This window comes from Callospermophilus lateralis, chromosome 1, assembly GCF_048772815.1.
Source record: "Callospermophilus lateralis isolate mCalLat2 chromosome 1, mCalLat2.hap1, whole genome shotgun sequence".
Classification (NCBI taxonomy): Eukaryota; Metazoa; Chordata; class Mammalia; order Rodentia; family Sciuridae; genus Callospermophilus; species Callospermophilus lateralis.
The window spans coordinates 39,506,301-39,529,020 of NC_135305.1; the positions used below are offsets into that span (position 1 = coordinate 39,506,301).

The window sequence follows — 22,720 nt, forward strand, 5'->3', positions numbered from 1 at the left end:
GACTGGCAGTGACAAGTACTATTTCCAGCCTGTGAGAATGCTGGGCACTGTAACCTTTAATTCTTTCAGGTTGTACTTTCTCTGGTCTCATGAATTTTTCTCAAGTATATGTGCTGATAAGAACTCAGCTGTGCGCTCACAGGGGATCCTTTTCAGGCTTCTGGATTTTCTCTCTGTGTAGGTTTCTCATTTGTCATACTCTGTCCTACAAACTCTAGCTGCCATAGTCCCCTACTACTCTCAGAGTCCCACTTTAACTTTACAACTCAGGTTACTCAGATGGGTTCTGTTTGGGTTCCCTCTCTTTGTACCACATACAGAAATGTAAGGCAACATGCAGGTGCAACAGTAGAGCTTATTTCATTTGTTTTCAATCCTTTAGGTATCACCATCCTTTGTGTCTAGTGTGATGTAAATTGTTTCACATGTGTTGCCCTCTTTTTGGTTGCTTTATATAGGAGAAAGTAAACAAATGCAGCCTGTTATTCCATTTTGGCTAGAATATTTTCTCTTTGTTTTCAAATTAGTTATGGGGTTCTTGAACTATTAAAGTCTGATTCTACTACGGAACTTAATGTAGCCATTGTTTTGCATTCCTTAATGAAAATACAATTGAAAGTTTATAGGACTATTTATTAAACATAATAATACTTAAAAAAAATATAAGCCTGAAGTTCAGATCAAATGGTCATTATGTCCATTTGTTTGTTGTGAAGAACGTCTCCAATGTATGTCTTAAAAGAAGGGAGAGAGAGAATCCATGCACAAAGTCATGAGTATGTTATAGTAGCTTCTGATATCACAAGAATACTCTGCAAGGATAAGATAAGAACAGCTACTTCACTGTAGAACAAATATTTGTCTTTGAGAAGTAAAGAAAACACTAATGATTTTAGCATTTCCTTATTCCTTAATGTTACTCAGATTATATTTAGACAGTAATGTTAATCAAAATGACATACCGTTAAAGATTCAGATGAAAGATGAACCTTCATGCAGAAACTTTTCAATAAAGTAAGCACTTATTTAGCACTCACTATATAACAAATTCTTTGCTAGGCACTTTAAACACTTTTCTCAAAAACAAAACAAAACAAAACAAAACAATATCCTATGAAATGTGGTACATTATTAACCCCATTATACAGATAAGAATATAGAGATAGAGACTAGAAAATGGTGGTGGTGAGATTTAAATGTAGGTTGCAAGTAAGATTCCATTCTTTTATTTAGAGTGTACTTAATGAACCATGCTCTCTTCTAGGTACTAGAAATACAGCAGTTGGGGGGGAAAATCCATAAATATAATATATCATAATATAAATATAAGAATCTATATTCTCTTTATAACATTAATAATGTAATTTGTGGGCTGGTTGTGCAGTTCAATGTTAGAGTACTTGCTTAGCATGTGCAGGGTCCAGGGTTCTCTCTCCAGACCACCATCAAAACTAAAAGGCAATTTGTAATATTTTTTTTTATGCCTAGAGCTGTATTAAATGTAAAATGGCAAATATTATGTATTTGTAGCTGAGGAAAAATAAATTCTTTTCTAATAAGGGAAGTACCTGCTCTGGATTCTCTTACCTTTAAAAATTACCCTTAACAGAAGTTTCTGACATCATATGAATAAGATAAAAAAAAAAGTTTAACCTAATAGGCAGGTGATCCTGCTTCACCAAACTGAAGTAACAGTGTCACAAGTGAAGGAATGTTCTCAAAGGGAAGAATAATAGTTATCACTTACTGAGGATAAACATAGCATCAAGCCAAGTTTTTGTTAGATATTTATTCTCACAGCTCTTTAAAAGTAGAGAAAACAGTCTATATGTAGTAGTTTTTATATACTTACGCAAAAACTTAATAAAATTTTTGGCTGACTCCAATGATCTTGCCTGTTTCTACCATTCCATGATGACACTTCAATACAGTACATTTCAGAAAGATATGTACTTAAAAAAAAAAATCAAATCAAACAAAATGCAAAGCCCAAACATTATGTGTATCTGAATCCTTATTAGCTACTGAACTTTCTTAAAGGCAGATATTACAAAAGCATATGTTATGGTTCAGATATGAGGTGTCCCCCAAAAGCTCATGTGTAAGACAATGCAAGAACGCTCAGAGGTGAAATGATTAGTAGACTATGATAGGTGTAATCTAATCAGTAAATTAATTCACTGATAAGGATTAACTGGGCAATATCTGTAGGCAGGTAGGATGTGGCTGGAGGACCTAGTAGGTCACTAGGGGTGCCTCTGGGGTTTACGTTTTGTTCTTGGTAAGCGAAACTCTCCACTTCCTAGTTGTCATGACCTGAGTTGCTTTCCTCCATCATACACTTCCACCAAGAGTTTCTGTATCATCTTGGGCCCAGGGTTATAGTCAGCTGACTATGGACTAAACAAACCTCTGAAACCATGAGCCAAAATAAACTTTACTTCCTCTAAATTGTTTTTGTGGGGTCTTTGGGTCACAGTGACACAAAGCTAACTAAAAACAGTGTCATTTCAGATTATGGCTATTTAGATATGCAAGGAAAGACAAATATAGTACTGGTTACACTAATATTGGTTAATTAAATGCTCAAACATTTTCATATAATATATATTTGATTTTCAATGGAAAAATATCTCTTATTAACTGGTAAACAGGAAATAGATATTTTCTATTTTTAGGAATGTAAAGACAGTGCTTTAGTTTGTAAATATAAACACAAAATACTGAAGTCTCAAAACAAAACTACACATACCTCTACAGCAGGTACGATGTCAATACCAACAGTTAGAAATTCTTCAAACTTCAAAAATGGGTTAAAGCAGCTGCCAACATCAAGTAATCTGATCTTTCCTGAGGCTTGTAGCAACCTACAAAAAGATACTTCACATTATAAAAGGCAAACTTGAAAATAAAATATAAAAAAATACAAACACTTGAGTTAAAAAAACAGAACATGTAGATTATTGATTCTTTAATATTTTGGTCTCAGGATGAGGGTCCCAAATAGCTTTTGTTTGTGTGAGCTTTAGCTATCAACAGTTACCATATTTGAAGTTAAAATAGGCCTAAATTTTTTTTAATTCATTTATAAAACAATGTCTATTATATGCTACCATAAATAACATTTTAAATGAAAAATATTAGATTTGAAAAAGGGTTGCAAAAAGTGAGATGTGGCCTTGATTTTTGAAGTCTTTTTAATGTCTGGGATAACAGAAGACCACCACTATACGGCTTGGGGAATAGTTTAGCAGTTATGGTTCAGTAATAGAGTGCTTGCCTATCAGGTATGAGGGCCTGGCTTCAATCCCTAGCACTGTAATAAACAAACAAACAAAACAAACAATGGACTCCAATGTCTGCTTTTGCATTTAAACATAATATCATATGCCATATCAATTTTACAATTATCTTTGTAGAGGAATGTATCCATTTACAAATCAATTCTCAGTAGTAAACATAACAAGGTTTTTGGATTTCACATTCATTTATCTCAATGATTTAAAAGGCCCAATGAAAGAAACATAAATAAAGTATTACTTTGTACATTAGGAAAAGTTTTATTATATGCAAGAGTTTTTGTTTTTCTCATTTCCAAAAATAGTGTAAAAAAAAAAGAGGTAGCAAATTTAGTCAAAATGAAATTTCATATGGCTCTATCTAGTTTCAAATAAGGATGAAGGAAAATAGTGGATTTTGTTGTTCCCAAGTCTGCAGTCCTAATGCTCAGACAATAAAGCAACAATATTATGAATATGCCAATTTTGAACATATGCCAATTTAATTGATGCTTAACCATTTTTAAAAAAATTTATGAATACACATTGGAAAACAAAGAAATACAAATAATTAGGTAAAAGCAGAATCTCAGCTCTTTGAAGGCTAAAGAGCAGACAGAACCTACCCAGCTTCTCTCCTGGTACCCTGGCTAGCATATTACCTTAGAGAGATGTTAAAATACAAATGGTAGCTTCCTGAAAAACACATTGTAAGTCAAAACACTATATGCTAAACATAATTTTTTTAAGAGAAGAAATGCAGTAAGTAGGGATTTCATTTTTAACCAACAGCTTGATGTTTCAACATTTTAGAAAAATGATCCTAGTTACCTATTGATTATAAATTATTTTAAAAAAATCTCTAATATCGTATATAACACTGTGTAGTACCATAAAAATATGAGGCAATTAAAAAATTTTTTTGCCAATAGAATGTAATTTTATTTAAGAACTTATTTGAAAAGAGGTTATGAGAGTGTAAGAAAAATAGCAATTCCACCAAAGTGGGCCTTACTTTAAAGGCCCTTAAAATAAGTCATTAATTTGACCCAGAGGAGGGTGAGTTTCTGTAAGGAATAGCCAGAAACTCTCCCAGTGAAAAGAGTTGTCCATAAAACTTAAGAGGTAATTTTCTGTACTGCACCAATCTGAAGAAAGGTCATTATATGTAATTTGGATAAAGGCTATAACAAAAAATAACATGTGATATCAAATTGAATTTTGTAGCTGTGCATGTTGGCACACACCTGTAATCCCAGAGGCTGGGAAAGCTGAGTCGGGAGGATTGCTAGTTCAAAGCCAGCCTCAGCAAAAGTGAGGCACTAAGCAATTCAGTGAGACTCTGTCTCTAAATAAAATACAAAATAGGGCTAAGGATATGGTTCAGTGGTTGACTGCCCCTTAGTTCAAACCCTGGTACCCACTACTAGTGTACCTGAATTCAGTCCCCTGTACTCCCTCCCACACACACACAAAAAAAAATGTTTTTGAAATACCACACTACACTAGTTCCAAGGAAGAGGCCAGTGATCTTTTGTGGCCTAGATTACAAATTGCTACACTCCAGCAAAAGGTCCAATAGATACCAGAGAAATACCTGGTACAGAGCTAGTATGCTGCAGCATTTTCATAAATTTGAATATCCAGATTATAGTCAGTTAGAATCAATGAAAAATCTATAATGTATGTGATACTATATACTGCTGGATCTCATTCTTATTCTTGCTTGAAGGTATGGTTAAAAACAGGAGTTTTACAATCAGAAACAGAATAAAACCCAATTCTGTCTCTTATTGTGCAATGTGGAACACAGATAATAATGGGACTCACACATGAGAAATTTTTGCAGGATTAATTGAGATAATACACTCAGTGCTTGACCCAATGCCTGATACACATAAGTACTCAAAAAGTGATAGACATTGTTATAATTACTATCATATTATAGATACAATCTCTGTAGTCCACTTATTAACGATAGTCCTGAGAATTAGTAAAAGCAGAATCTGTTTCACACTAATTCTACACCATGGATTTAGTAAACCGAGTAGCAACAAATTTGATGTTTTTTTTTTTTTAAAGCTTCTTAACTTTCTATCTGAATGGCATATTTTAAATTATACCAGTTAATTCAACATTACAGTACAGTCACCAAGTACTTAACATCATGGATTAGCTTAATTTATCAATTCTCAGTAATTTACTTATTCCATTTCAAATTCTTTAGTTCAGTTCCTTGATTTTATCTACGCACAAAACACAAATATACAGTTTAAAGAACAGTTACATAGTGAACATCCATGTAATTACCACCCAAGACACTGCCTAAACCCTAGAAGCATGATTCTCCCTGATGATACCTCCTACCCTGGTTCCATAATGGTAGTCATTATTTTGATTTTAGTGATAAACATTTCCTTGACTTCCTTTTATAGTCTTAACTACCTATGACAGAAAGCCTAAATAATATAGTTTGACACTACACATTTGCTTTGGTGACTTTTTAAATTTAATATTATGTTTGTCAGATCTGTCTGTGCTTCTGTAACTTACTTTTGTTGCTGTATACCTTTCTTTGACACAATCCATAGGGGCTCTGATTAGTGTGGCACTAAGTCTAAAGATAATCTGGGGAGAATTTATGTCTTTACAACACTAAGACATCTGTTTTTCTTTGTTTCCTATCTGTCCATCTAACCATATAATTATCTCACTTCTTTGCCCAGAACTTCTAATAATAATGCTAAACAGAAGCAAGCAAGTGGTTACTATTATGCCACTCTCAGAGGGAATATTCCAGTGTTTTAAGATTAAGTATAATGACTACTGTAGGGAGAACATACTCAATAAGGTTTTAGAAATTCCTTTTATGCTTACTGAGGGTTTTTTTCCTTTTGGCTTGCTTTAACACAAATAAATACCACATCTTATCAAATCCATTCTATGCCTTTATTGAGATATAATTTTAACCTATGTTATAGTGTAAATTTTTTTTTTAGTTGTATATGGACTCAATGTCTTAATTTTTTTTTATGTGGTGCTAGAATCAAAGTCAGTGCCTCAAACATGCTAGGCAAGCACTCTACCATGGAGCCACAACTCCAGTCCTAGTGTACATTAATTTTACATTAAATTAAAATTACATTCTTGAGAAATGTGTGCTTTGGTTTTGATATAGTATCTTTTTTTGTAATTTGATTTGTTTTCTATTCGTGTATGCAACTTAGTAAGCTCCTGTTTCAAAAATTTTAAAAATTACAAATAAGATAAAAACACCTGGGGATATACCTCAGGGCTAAAGCACTTGCCTAACATGAACAAAATAACCCAAACTCTGGGTTCATGCCCCAGTGCTGGAGGGTGGGGGGATATGAGTCCATACTTTAACATTTTAAAAAATTCTTACCACACTGGGAGCTTTCAAATCACCCAGATTTTGACTTAATTTGGTTAGAATCAGGCATTAGGATTCTTTTTAAAATACATTTTGTTGGTGCATTACAATGATACATAAAAATGGGATTCAATATAATTTATTCATATAAATACAAAGTATAATTTGGTGTGTTTCATTCTCCTAGGCACCCCTTATTTTTCCTTACTTTCTCCACTGATTACCCTTCCTCTAATCTATTGGTCTCTTATATTTTCATGAGGTTCCTTTTCTTTCCTTTTTTCTTCGTAGCTTCCACATTTGACAGAAAACATAAGACCTTGGTTTTCTGAGTCTGGTTAATCTCAATATTCTCCAGTTCCATCCTTTTTCCTGAAAATGATATAATTTTGGTATTCTTTAAGGCTGAATAAAATTCCATTGTGTATATATGTCACATTTTCTTTATCTAGTCATATGTTGAGGGGCACCTAGGTTGGTTCCATAATGTGGCTATTGTGAATTATACTGGTATAAACTTGGGTATGCATGTATCCCTACAGTATGCTAACAAGTTCTTTTGGATAATTACTAAGCAGTGTTATAGCTAGGTCATATACTGCTTCCATTCCTAGTGTTTTGAGGAATCTCCATATTGATCTCCATTTTTTGGTTGCACTAATTTACAATCCCACAAAAAGTGTATAAGTGCTCCCCCTTTCCCAGCATGCTTGACAGAATTTATTTTTATTTGTATTCTCCATAAGTACCATTCTAATTGGAGTGAAATGTAGTTTTTTTGTTTTTGTTTTTTTTTTAAGCAGGTCTGGGGATTGAGCCCAGAGCCAAATGCATGCTAGGGAAGGACTCTACACTGAGCCCCATCCCTAGATCTCAGTGTAAGATTTGTATATTTTCCTAAACTGGTAAAGGTTCAACATTTTTTTCATATATTTGTTGGCCATTTTTATTTCTTTTTTTGAGAAATGTCCACTTAGTTCATTTTGGGCACTGGAATTTAAAAAAAAATTCTGAGGTGAATGTATTGAATAGCCATAGTTAACATACATTTTAGTTTTTAACTTTTAATAATTTGGTTTTTTTTCATTTGAAAATTTCACGTTGATTCTATTCTTTTACTGCTAATCACACAAAAATGTACACCTGTACTGAATAATCGTGGTCTTTTCCCAAGCTATATAAAACCTTTAAGACACTTAAAATGCTGATAACCACTATCAAAGTTATATTAGTCTTTTTGTATATTTTATTCTATTACTCTCTCAAGATGTTACCACTTACTGTTGTATATTATGCTTGTTTAGGTTTATTAACACATTTATTTATTTATTTGGGCTTTTTCATTCCTTTTTTCACCTCAGACTTTACTTCTGCATTATTTATATCTTTAGAAATTGTTGTGGTGGTGGTGGTGGTGATGGTATGGGGGAATTGAACTCAGGAGCACTCTTACACTGAACTAGTTGAGGCTCTCCTCAAACCTGTAGTCCTCCTATTTTTATTCTCCAACTTGCTGAGATTACCTTGTGGTATCATTGCATTTGCTTAGAATTTCTTTCTCTAAGGCTTTGTTTTCTCATTTTCTTTCCCTCTGCAACTCCAAAAAGGTGTAAATCATTCTACCTTTTGTTCTTAACCACTTAAATTTTTTTTGTACACTACATTTTCTTGTTTGTGTAGAATTCTGGATAAGTGTTTTGCAGTTCCGTAACTTTTTTCTCAGTATGTTCCGTATACTGAATTTTTAACCCAAATTGTTTTAATTTTGGCTTTCCATATGGCTAGTTTGTACAGTTTCTATTCCTTGTAGAAACTTTCAAAAATTTCTTTAAAAAAGTTTTGTTGCTATTTGTTTAAAATGAAACTCATAATCCTGATATCCCTTATAGGTCTATTCTTGCTGTTTGTTGCTTCTGCAGATTTTAGGTCATGGTACCTTGTTTCCACGTACGTTTCTTAGTTATTATTATTATTTTTACTATAAGCTGCTTATTTTTCTTGAGAAATTACTGTTTATGCTAATTCTTCGAGCAGAATAATTCATATTTACTTCTATGGTTGAAAGTCTTGGGGACCACTCAGGGGATATGAATTTTAACTATGAATTTGTGCTTGGGATTTTCTGTGGTTTTAACTTCTCAGGTTATTTACCCTGAGTGAACAGGATATATTTATTTCTGGATCACCAAACTGAGAAAGAGGTTTCTGATAAGAACTACTTTGGAGATTTAACTCTTATCAAGGGATTATATAAAACAAAGATCAAGTTTGCCAGTTTGTGTAAATGCTCTCAGAGTAAAAGCAGCTTTGTGTTTTGCTTACCATTCTTGCTTCCTGCCATTATTTGAAATTTGGTTTTATCCATTATTTGATGTTTTTAAGAAATTTATCCAGCATTTTTAAAGTTATTTTCAATCTAAGAGGTTGTTTAGAATACTCAGCTAGCACACACTGTAGTTTAACTTTTAAATATGCTTCTTTAGTTCTATTTAGTCTAAATAGTCAGCATAAAATCAGTTTGAGACAATATACACAATAGTTATAAATGAATATTTAAATAAATAGAAGTAATGTTATTGTTCATTGACATGAAGGTACACTATTATGTGAATATTAGGTATGCTAAAGGCAAAGATATCTATAAAAAACTAGAGAGCCAATCTTAATGGATAAACTTTACTTCCATTTAATGTGTGTGTACATGCAGCACCTAACTTGAGATCAATTCCTCTTAAATTTTAAAACTACAGAGAAGTGCTATTGTAATAACAAAAGAGGAACTACCTTGAAATGCATATTCATTGTTACTTAAATAATGTTTTTAAAACAAAATTTTTGCAAGAGTTATAAATTTATTTAACAAAATTAATTATGCTTATTTCCAGCAAATAATATTCAAATAACAATGAATATGACTTCTGAAAGAAGACTTTCTGTCATATAACCATGTGTACTTTAAGTCAACAGTTCTTAAATATTTTTGGACTATGAATATTTTTAGTAGTCCTAAGTATATGAATCCCTTTTCAAAATGCTTTTAAATGAATAAACTGAATTACAAAGAAAACTAGTCATCCTTAAATAGAACTTAACAAAATTATTTTTATAGTTATTGCATATATCTCTAATTTTTCTGTGACAAAGCATAGATAAGAGATTTTGCTGTCTACATTCATTAAAGAAGAAAATGTTCCATTTTAATTAGAAAGGAGTGAAAAACAAAGATTTCTTTCTTGTTTCTGGACCCCTCTAATAGGTTAACTGTGAAATGAACAGGTTCATTCCACACTATAAAAGCTGTCAAATGGAATGAAAATTATTTTGAAGGAAGAAAACACTTCCCTTCTAGGAAATCCATGGATGGTGATTTTGAGGTTAAATTTGTGGCTCACTTCTAATGTATGCCAGGAATCCTTACAAAGTGTTGTTTGTATTAATCTCACCTTCAGGGTCTATATCATTTTTCATATGCTATATATTCCTCATTCAGAATATTTTTCATATTTTGGAAACTATCTTTTTTAAGTTACTTGTATCTTTTGAACTATGTGAACTCCAGAAATTTTCTTCAATCTAGATAGTTAAAACACCTAATACAGATATGAAAAAATTAAACCAAATTACACAATTTTCTCATTTTAACCAACATTTAAATTTTTTTTCTGCAAGAGAAAAACAATTTGTTTATATTCATACTATGTAGAGCTATCTGATTTCTCAGATTGTGCCTTTGTAAGTTTTTATGAGAATTGTCATATAGTTCAAGATAATCAATTTGATAAGAACTACTTTAATATTAACCTGATTTTTTTATGTATGGAACCAACAATCACAAATAAAACGAACTCTCATCACGGATACTTCTGTATTTAAAGCATCAATACTCAAAACTCAACAACAATCTCTGCTATGGTGTATGCAAATTTTCATGGTATAAATTTACCAGAGGGGGGTCTTTTATTTGCAAATTAATTGATATCTAATGTGGTGATTAGATATCTGAATTTCAAAAAGTTTGCATTAGCAAAATGAGAGTAAATAATTTAATAAAAAATACTTAAATAGTACATCAGAATATTAATTCTTCTGACTAACATCCATTGAACTACTCATTCTTAAGTGCAGCTTAAGAATATGAAAACATCACTATCTTGGCATCCCAACCATATTTCAGGTTACCTTTCTCTAAAAAATACAAAAGACACAATCAGAAAATGCCCCAAAGTTCTAAACCACAAAACAAAATACCTTTGTCATATCATAAGTTCTAATTTTTGATATGGGAAATGTTAGTACAACTATGAGGGTTGTCAAGTTCTGAAAGCAGACAAGTGTATTTTCAAAAGCAATAAAAATATAAGTTTATAATAAATAGCTATAAGTATATAGCTATTAAGATTGTTTAATCTTTGTTTTTTGGTGGTACTAGGGATTAAACCCATGGCCATGCACATGCTAGGCAAGCACTCTATCACTGAGCTATATATATCCCCAGCCATATCTTGTTTAGCAATCACTTCAAAACTTAATGAAAAAATTTTTAAATCTTTAACAAAAATATCAAATTACATTATATATTTTTAAAAAGCTTTAAATGAACATAGGTACATTTGACACTTACTAACAACCTACTATTCCTGTCAACCTTGTTTAGGAGTTTAAGATAACAAGCTTGAGTATCTGAATTCCTGATACTCAATGAATTCAGCCCAGTACAGATGGCACACATGCAAACAATGTGTATAACACAATGTTATCACAGTAGATTACTGGTGGAAGACAAGGCAACCCCAGAGCTGGGGACTGTAGGACAAGGAAGCTTTTCCCAGGAGAAAATGGAGAGAAAAGAGTAGATACTAAAGATTATTACTGAGGTGGGTGACTGTCATTCCAGTCAAAAAGCACGGGTAAGTACAAAGGTTTATGTTTCCAAATAGATATAAACTTTCCATAAAATCTTCAAAATTCATTACAAAGTGCCTTTTGAAATGTCCACTCACTGATTTTGCTGTATCATAAATGTCTTTTTAATAGGTTCACACTATCACTTTGGGGTTCCTTCTACCCTAGACACTCTTTTAAAACTCATCTCGAATTTTAAAAACAAATTTAAAAAATCTTTAATCACTTTTCCTATAAAACAGAAAAGAAAATATCTGAAATGTCTTTCGCTGATTGATCCAAGAGTTGAAAATCCAATTCTAATACCATGAGCACATACACATAAGAATATGGCAGTATTTTCTAAACTGAGTTATTCTCTAACATAACCATCACAATATAAATTCCCCTCAAAGAAATTGAAAGTTACTAAAATAGGAATAATGGTAGCACTGTTTTCCTGGTGTTTATATACAAATTAAATCTGTTAACTACACATTATAGGGACAAAGAGTAAAGAAACAATATTCATTTAAAAATCTGGTATTAAAAAAGGCTCTGGAGACAGATAATCAACAAAAAATTATCTTTAATGTATATTTTACTACCACATGACCTTAGAAATCTTGCTTATCTCTTTTGGGTTTCAGTTTTCTCATTTGTAAATTGAAACAGAAGAAGACTTCCAAAGGCAATTCCAATAACTATGTACACATTTAGATCAGTTCTTGTCAGAACACAATACCACTCTCTTACCTAATTCAAACCTTTCTGTATCAATCTCTAGCTGAAAATAATTTTTTAAAAAATTACTACCCAGTGAATTTTAAGAGCCTAATTAATTAAAATCTATTTTCTCTATCTCACACATACATCACCAGCAGCAAAACTAAGAAGAACATTTTTCAGTGTGTCATATACAGAATAAAAACTGTTAATTGTGGATCCAGTGATGAACCAAAGGGTATCTTTCATTGCTTCAACATAGAAGCAGAATGGAAACAGACCCTCTGCCACTTAGGGTGCAGGGACCTCTGAATGAAACTGTGCACCAAATGTGCTCTTTAAAAACCCTTCTAAGACAGATGGAAGTCCAGATCTTTCTCAGGTTATACTTTTTGTGTTTTACTCCCCTTCCCCAGGTAACCTAGGGGGATTATCACAGCTCTATAATTTTCTACTGAAATCTTGCTCCAAACATTAACATCAAATTCAATCTCAATAGATAATATACTATTATTAAAAATGTTCAAAAGGAACATAAATAGGAATTAAAAGAATCTTCCTGGGCTGGGATTGTGACTCAACAGTAGAGCGCTTGCCTAGCATGGGTGGGACCTGGGTTCGATTCTCAGCACCACATAAAAAAAAAAAAATAAAGGCAATGTGTTGTGTCCATCTACAGAAAGATTCTCTCTCATATTCTCTCTCTCTCTCTCTTTCTCAAAGGAAAAAAAAAGAATTTTCCTTAAACAGTTTCAATAAATTTTATGGCCTATAGCACTACTATTGCAATATGTGTTTGTGTTCTCTGGTGTATTTGAACACATTTTTCTAAAATTCAATAGGTTGTAGGTAAATCATATTTTTTGAAAGCCATTTAAAATTTTTTGTTGTTGTTTTAGATGGACACAGCACCTTTAGTTTATTTTATTTATCTTTATGTGGTGCTGAGGATCAAACTCAGTGCCTCCTCACACGTTAGGTAAGCATTCTGCCACTGAGCCACAACCCTAGCCCCTGAAAGCCATTTTCTGACCAGCAAAATCTGATTCCCTCCAAAAAAATGAGCAACAAAAATAATCTGTCATTGTTGTTCCTTGCAGCAAAAAGAGAGAAAAGGATTGGCTGAATTTATTGAACATGTCTGATTCCATGTTAATGCTGATAAAGCAAATATTTGGAAAAAAATAGTTCTAATGAGAAAAATCTATATAATAGGTTGAGACTGATTAGTCAGGGATCAAAAGACTCTCAAGAACAAGTAAATGAAATACTGTTAAACTGGTTTCTGTTTTTCATAATATTTGTTTTACATGTCTACATTTGCATTCTATAAAGTGATAAAAACACAGTATCTGGAAAACAAAGCTTGGTTAAAAAGTCTATTTCTTTGGTTATGTTACCTTTACCTTTTTTGAGTGTATGTGTGAACAATCCAGGGATGTTGCTACATCCCCAGCTCTTTAAATTTTTATTTTGAGACAGGTCTCGAAGTTGCTAAAACTGGTCTCAAACTTGTGATCCTCCTCCCAGGAATTTGACTCTACATTTTTATGTCTCTTTGAAATGTTCATTATACTCCTCAATCAATTTTCACTTTTTTCTTTAGACAAATTTATGCAGAGAATCTTAACTGCATTACTTTAAAATACACACACACACACAACTTAAGAATTCATAGTCTATAACTTCATTTTACAATTTCCATTTACACTGTGGAAAAAGTTTTTTTTCCCCCTGTGCTAGGGATTGAACCCAGGGCTTTGTGCATGCAAGGCAAGCACTCTACCAACTAAGCTATATCTCCAGTCCCTACACTATGGAAAAATTTTAAGGTAAAAATCCCACTATATGTAAAGCTTTCTATTTAAATTCCCTATGCTGTTTTTAACTCAGAATTGTCTTTTGTTCTCTTTTCTAATCAGTTACCGTACATGATCATATTTTTTTACTCTCTCTGCCTCAATTCCCACTCTGCTAGTTAAGGAGTTTAAGAAAGAAATACAGGATTTTATTTCCCACATAATTTTCTATCTGGAATGCTGACAGTATCAACAGCAGCATTTCAAACTACTCAAGACATGTTAAGAGGGAGTCATAAACTCTTAAGTAAAATTTTTGGTTATTACATAAGAGAACCTGGTAATGTTTATCCAAGTATGTAATTTATAATAGTGTCCCCTTTCCACCCACATAAAGTGTTCTCTACAAAATCAGAAGAATTCTCAAGAGCCTGTGCAAGGGTCAGCAAAGGCAAATATGGGAGTTAGTTAGAGGCTACAATATCTATACCCTTTGACCAAAATAGCAATGTATTTGCTTCATATGTCTGGTTTTCATAAAATGTTGTCCCTGAACAAAATGTACTATGGGTAAAATACTTTGAAAACAATCATTTGGGCCTTATTTGTTATCCCTAATGCTTTGAAGAAGGGGAAGGAAAAAAGATTTCTATTCTCTTTCTGATTAAAAAAGAAGAAAAAGAAAATACAGTATGAATATCTATAGAATCAGTATGTAAACAGCACTGTCACTCCTTGGATTCACTGTAGTAAGACATGTGAGAAAATTTTCTAATGCCCACTTTTAGGGATGATAGATGACAAGTAAGTAAAAATTTACTACCAAATACTTAGAATAACATAGAAATCATTAGTTCAACCATTCCTTTTGTCTCAATCATTTCTTCAAAGAACTGTAGGAAAAATAGCTAAATAAGACTCTAGATAAGACTTTACTTTCTCCTCATTTATTTAGTAATTTACCTGTAATCTTTTAAATATAACACACTGCATTTCTCTATGTATCAAAAAATCCCTGAAATTCTGACTGGCTAAAGATGACCAGTTTTGATTACAATATGTAACAGACAGCTTCCTCTTTATATTTTGGTAGCAAAGAACAAAAAAACAAAATTGAGGGAGATCAAGTGTGGATCTGATTGAAAGTTACTTACAGGCTAAGTGATAAGTAATATGCACAAGTAGATGAAAAAAAAAAATTCTGCCTACCACATCAGTCTTGAAAAGCTTTCAAGGAAAAACAGGTATTAGCTATGAAGATAATGACTTGTCTCTGAAAAAACAGTTTTTCTCAAAGTACATTTCATGAAATATTCTTAAAAGATACTCTTTAGTCAATTAAGCCAATACTTGTGGGAAATGCATGCCCTTTTTGAAGAAGCACACAGAATACGACCATTTAATAACTGTATAATTAAGATTTTTTTAGCTCAATGTTTTTACACATTTATTCTGTTGGCAACCTCTCTTTTTAAGAGAGCACATATGACTTTGAGATCAGAGATAGGGGAATAGGGATTTCATGAGAAAGACAAGGACATCCAATTTCTAAGAAAAACATCTAAAGAAAACCAAAAGGATAACTCAGAAATTCCATATACAGAGTTCAGAAAGAGGTCTAAAAAAAATATGTGGAAAGAACTTAGCCATGGCTTCACATGAAAATCCAGATTCCTGATCTTACTGGCAAAATTCTTTGTGTTCCCATCATTATCATCACCATAATCTTACAATGGCAATGGCTTCTGAAGCAGGAATGTAAAGTTCTTAGGAGTAGGTACATACTGTTACTCTCATTTTGTAGACTGAGAGACTAAAGCTTAGGGAAGTTAAAAAATACACCAAAGTCAGTAAGTGATACCAGATGATACTAAAATAAAGTTTGACACAGCAGCCTGAGTGCTTAATAATAATGCTAACTGTATCTAATATAGAAGTGGCAATTTGGATACAATGTAATTAACCACAGTAAAATGAATATACTATGAATGTAGTTCTTCACATAGAAAACAAATTGACAATATGTATTCATTTTCTACTTTTGTGTAACAAATTACAAACAGTTTTGAAACCTAATTCAGTAGGTCAAAAGTTTAGGCAGGCTTTGCTGGTACTCTGTTTAGGATATAAGAAGGTGTCAACTGTTTAGTAACCTTAATTATTTGTAAAATCCCCTTGCAATAGTACCTAAGTTATTTGACTGAATAAAGTCTAGGAAGCAAATAGGGCATCTCTGCCTTTTTTACCACACTCAAATACAACTTTTACATTATATCAGTCATTAATAATTTTAGAAGATTATTCAAAATATTTACTTCCATGGTTAGAGAAAGACACAAGAAGGACTGACACTTGTGCATTCGTGTGTGTGTGTGTGTGTGTGTGTACATATATATATATACTTGCTACTAAGATCATTCTGAAATCTGTTTTGCTTATTTGAAGCCATTAATAAAGATGAGTAAACCAATGACTAAGTTGAAAGTTCAGTTAAAATAAATTTTGACTAGACTTCTAAAAATGAAGAAAAATCATAATGGTAGTAGAAATTAACGATATTTGAATTAGACTTTAAATAAGAAAATATGATTTGTTATTTTTCTGTATACCTAACAACATATTTTTGTTGTTATTGTTAAATGATGGTTTCACTGTCAACAGTTTTTGCTTATAACAGATAGAACATATTTTAAGGAAATATCCCTTTATTATCTAAGGACACAAAACTATACAAAAAAAGTTCTGAAAAAAAAAATGTGTTTTGAAGATCCCAATATTTTTTTTCAGAAAAACAAAGCAATGAAAACAGAAGCTTCTGTTTGAACTAATACAATGAAAAATAAATAAAATCAGAAATTAAACAATATACAGAACTATATAGTAAATCAAAACTAAACTAAGAACAAAGGAACAGAATGTAGACTAGCTTGAGCCACATATATAAACTTTTAAGTTAGATGTATTCTGAGTCATTGATTAAAAAAAAATTCAGATAAATTGGTATTGAGTCATACAGTCTGAACCCCAAATATGTGGGATCCACTGTTTATACTAAAGAAAAATATAATTGAAATAAAATATAAAGTCTAGAGTAATTTTTTAAAAAGTTTTTAAGTGCTAGAATAAAACCACAAACAATAATGTAAGTAAAAATGTAAACAAACACAATGAGAATTAAGGACAATAATAGTCTGAGGAAAATGACATAATGTTTTATAACATTAGAATACTAAAATCAGGATGAAATTTAAGAGTGAAAAGTGAAGACTTTTATATAACAATGACAATGAGAGGAGCTTGTTAGGATAAAAGTGGAAAGTGAGCAAACATGTGACTTCAAAGAGCAGTAAATGAACAAGTAAGATGACCCCTGGGATGTACAGTATGGCTGGGAAAGAGGAGGCAATCAATGCTGCATATATGTGGGCACTGGGATATGAATGATGGTGTTCTTTCTTGCTCTTCCAGAACTAGGTCAGGAGACAAGACCACCATCTACTCTTATTTCAATTAGAACATGTTTACCAGGTGAATAGCTTTTTGCTTAGAGGTGGCTAGCTTCTATGGTACATAATCTAAATATTATTTCAATTAACAATATAACTTCTTTTAAAGCAGAATGGAAATATTTAGGAAAAGCACTGAAATATTTGTACTCTTTGACAAGTAATGTTACTGTAAATTTTATTAAGGACAATGGTAGAAAGAAAGGTATAAAAAGTGAACTTAAGATTATACAACTGTTAAAAATAAACATGAAGACCATAGTAGATACAGAATGTTTCCCAGTGAAAACAGAATATAGTATATATGCTTTGAAAGCAACAATGTAAAAGGTAACAGTAACACTGACATAGCAAAACCATTACAGAATGTTTTTAAAAATATTCAAAGTGATTTTGAAGATGATATCTCAAGAAAAGTCACCATTCTTAAATGTTTAAATATTCCAGGTTAATATGTCTTCAGTTATTTGTATAAAAATTCCTCTACCAGTTTTTTTTTTAATATTTATTTTACTTAGTTTTCGGTGGACACAACATCTCTGTTTGTATGTGGTGCTGAGGATCGAACCTGGACCGCACGCATGCCAGGCGAGCACGCTACCGCTTGAGCCACGTCCCCAGCCCCTCCTTTACCAGTTTTGATGAGTTGTTAATAAATCATGAATTTCAAATTAATAAGGTTTTACTACATGCTAGTAATTTACTTCTGCAAGCTTATATACTTTATAAAAACATTCATAAATCTTTTCTTGAATCTTAACAAGACTATTTGTAAAGGGCATTCGCAAATATATCTTGCCAGTATAAGCTTTACCAGTATGTACTACATGAAAATACAAATGATTAATTATATACATCAAGTTGACTAGGCTATGGTACCCAGATGTTTCATCAAACACCAATCCAGATGTCCCTGTGAAGAATTCTATTTTTGTTTTTAAGAATAAAATTAACATTTAAATCAGCAGTCTTCGAATAAAACATACTGCCCTCTAGAATGTGGGTGAGTCTCATCCAATCAGTGGCTGGCCTTAAGAGAAAAAACTGAAGTTGCCCAAGGAAGAAGAAATTCTGCCTCCATACTGCCTTCAGACTCAAGCTGCACCATCAACTCTTCCCTGGCTCTCCAGTATGCCTTGCAGATTTCAAACTCGGCAACCCCTGTAATCATGGAGCCAATTCCTTAAAACCTCTCTCACTGTGTATGTGTATACATATTCTATTGCTTCTGTCCCTCTGGAGAACCCTGAATAATATCCCCACATAGTACCTATAATAGATAAGAACCTCATTTGTTAAGTAGGGTCACCCAAGGGACAAGGAGGAGTTCTAAAACTTGAATAATAACCACAGTGGCATTCCTACTATTTGCTCTCTTGCAACATACTTCAATAAACTTGAGTTTCCTTGCCCACAGGCAAGTTAATAGAAGAAATTACTGATTTTAATTAAAATAAGCCTTGTGAAAATGTTTATAAGGTTTGACAAAGAAACTAACACAAATGAAAGGGAATTTTAAAAAACATCTATAAGAGATCAGACACTTCCTGTTTCTCTTCTTCGGAAGAACACTTTTTGCTAAATTGAGGTAAAAAATGACTAAAGCAGATCTGACAAGAAGGAAGAAAAAAAAATCAAAATTATAAAGAATGCTAACATGTGGATTTATACTCTCCCATGACCTTGTCCTAAGTGATTATGTCCTAAGAAATTGGTAACAACACAGGAAAGCTATCCTGCTTACTATTTTTAAATAGTGCTTGTTCAACTATCTCATCTATTATTATTTATGACAAGCAACTTATTGGCAACCTACATTGCAGTATTTTTAATAACAAAAAATTCTGTGGTAGGCTGTGATTCTTTAGGGCAGGGTTCTAGTGACTGAGTGAGAGTATATTTTATATTTAATGAAAATCTTATAAGACTTAATACAGACTTATCTGTCTTAAAGTGACTTAATGAACACAATTTCTTGACAGGGTTATTCATAATGATCATTAGTAATTACTATAGATAAATAGGACTCCTCCCCTATTATAAATATACCTGTCTTTTTGGATTTATTGCTTATCTTTAAAATAGCTGGTCTCTTATCTCACTCTCAATGTTATTAATATATTCTCACCCCTCTGTTTTCTTAAGGTTTTTAATCTGCATCTGATATACTTAAAAAATTCTTCCTTTTTATTGATGCTCTTTATTTCTGTATTTAAAAACCCCAATTTCATGGCAGTCAGTTGAACTGATCTCCTTTTTACTCAGAGTGTTTAAATATAAGGAGGCTGCAACTGAATTTACTGTCTTAAATAAGAGCAAGAACATCTACAGTAGATAGAGATATTAGACTATTTATGGTTTCTAAAGATAAAAAGTTCTCTTTTAGAAAGAAAAAAAAACTTTCTTGAATGATTTATTCAACATTTTAATCCTTTATCTCTTTGGGATCAAGCATAATGTTTTCATCTGATAGGTTTATGACCCATCCTACTCTCAATAATTTGGACCATATCACCTTACTCAATAGTATATAAAACTGAAGATATCTGGGATAAAAAGAAAACAAAATACTATTAATTTCCTGTTGTTTCTAACCTCAATTAAATCATCTTCATGTTATAAAGTCAGAATTAATGATGAGATTGTCACTATTAGGAATTTGTGTTAAAATTAACCCCAAAGACTCTTCTAACAGAGAATTCATTCACTAAATTATTGCTTTCCTTTATATCTGTGCTAATTTGGGGAGATATATCAGAAAATAACACACAGTTCTAACATCTGTTCCATAGAAATTTACAATCTAATACAGTGGTGTGGAAAGCTGCAATGGTTAGGAAGATTATAATGCCCACTGGGCTATTTACTAAGAGTTTCAGAATTCTCTAATGCTGTCATAATTTCTCATCCACTATTAAGGCTTAAGGAAAACATGGAATTTAGATATAGTTTCTCTTGTGATTTTATGAGAATGGGTTAACTTACTTAGAACACTGTGGATTCTGCTAAATATAAGCCTTTCCCAAGTTTTCAAAGCTGCTCTTATCTAATTATAAGTATGTATTCAATCTAGAGTTAATCCATAACAGTACAAAGAACTCTGGAGGAGGAATAGGTTTTTGCTCTTGAATGGTTCTTAAAGTAATGAAAATTACTTAAAGGTTTTGTGATGGAGTGATACTACTATCTCTGAAATACTTGACTACTTCATAGTCACATTTATAGTCTAAAGTTCTGTATTGTGACACTATTACTTCTGGCTTAGATAAATTTTCACACAGGTAACAATATTTCCTTGAAATCCAAAAACCACTTCGGAGAAAGAAGGTACTAAAAAACCCAGATGGCTTTGGTTCTTTAATAACTTGTATGTTTTAAAGGTGACTCCCACCATAGGTTCACATTTCATTTTTGATCAAGTTCTAAAACCACACTTCTAATTTTAAAACATGGCATCCTCCAGAAGCAAAATAACTGTCAAACTTTCTGTATTATATTATGTCTGTATTTTTCTTTCATTTATTCAAAAACATACTGGGTACTATGTGCCAGGCATTCTACAGCTTTAAATAAATACTATAATAATAAGCAATATAAAGTTACTGTTCTTAAATTTACACAGCAGGAATATAATTTAGGTAACTGTTATATAATTTATGAATTATTGTTATGTGCCTTTCCATAAATAGAGCTGAACTGAGGAAGGATGGGACAACATAGCAGGAAAACATCTTAAGAGTTCACAGAATTCTATGTAACATTACAACTAATCTATAAAGAAGCCTGCTTTGAATTTGGTAATCTATGACTAGGTAGTCTCCTTTGACCAAGTGAAAAATAGAGGAAGAAAGCCAGGGAAGGAAGGGAATAAACTTCAGAGGCCTGGTGAAAAACAAAGTGGTCAAGAAGGAAGAGGGCATCAGCTCCTACTGCATCTCTTTCAAGAGCAGCTGCTCCCATAAACTTCATGCTGAAAGGTTTATTTTATTTTTATTTTTTGGTACTGGGGTCTGAATCCAAGGGCACTTTATCCTAGCTACATATCCAGTCCTTTTCATTTGTTTTTTTGTTTTGTTTTGTTCTGTTTTCAGAAAGGGTCTTGCTAAGTTTCTGAGGCTGTCCTTGAACTTGCAATCCTCCTGCCTCAGCTCCCTGAGTTGCTGGGATTACAGAAGTGTGCTACCATGCCCAGACATTGTGCAAAGTTCAGACTCAAAACCAATTTGAGTCAAAAGATTTAAATCTCATTCTCCATTATAGGTCTATAGATGCTGCCCAAACCTGAGTATTATATCTCACAGGAGTTTTTTATATCTTTTCTTTATTTTACAATCAGCAATAGCCTTTATATTTATCCATGCTTTCTTACCTGTTTTCTCCCTCCTCTCACAACATGCTTTCAATAGCATCACCATACATTGTCAAAAGAATGAGATTATAAGCAAAATGAGAAGTCACTGAATACCAGATGAAGGTGTTTAAAAAGTGTGGTTCATGTTTTTCCCTACGTATGTCACTGTAAATTACACTTGTTTTTGCAATGTCCATCACTGAAACATAACTGGAAAATTAAAATTATACTAAAGTCTTGTCAGTCTTAATAAAATTGAGACAAAGATAAAATTCATGAAGGCTGCTTAAAGCCGTGAATATTCCACCTTTCAAAATCATAACTCACTGGATATGTAACAGAGAAGAAAAAAATTCAACTGTGTACTCAATTTTTATGAATATTACAAAACATGTATAACATAATAGAAATATACTGTTACTAATTCTATTTAAAGAATGAGGTATAATTAAGAATTTTCTTTTATGCTTAAAAGATAAATTATTATCTTCAAATTATTCCATGACTCTTATAAAAACATTTCTCAGGAATTCTTTATGTATGAAAAGGAGCTATCTGCATATAGAGAAGTTATAGTTTCTTAGTTCACTGAGAGCTTAACTAATCTGTTCCACAAAATTCTCAAATCTGAAATTTTAAAACTTTTGAGCTCTAAGATGATGCCACAAGTAGAAAATTCCACACCTGACCTCATGAGATGAGTTGCAGTCAAATGCATAAATTATTAAAAATGTACAAAATTTTTTTCCCGGACCATGTGTGTAAAGTACATATGAAACATGAAT

General features: G+C 32.2%; 1 protein-coding gene across 1 annotated transcript in view; it reads right to left on the reverse strand.

The window, feature by feature from the left end:
• Samtor (S-adenosylmethionine sensor upstream of mTORC1) overlaps positions 1-22,720 on the reverse strand; it is an 87,032-nt gene that overhangs the window by 14,779 nt on the left and 49,533 nt on the right. The window contains exon 4 of the mRNA XM_076861607.1: positions 2,753-2,867. Coding sequence (XP_076717722.1) covers positions 2,753-2,867 — 115 coding nt within the window. The remainder of the gene's footprint in view (positions 1-2,752; positions 2,868-22,720) is intronic.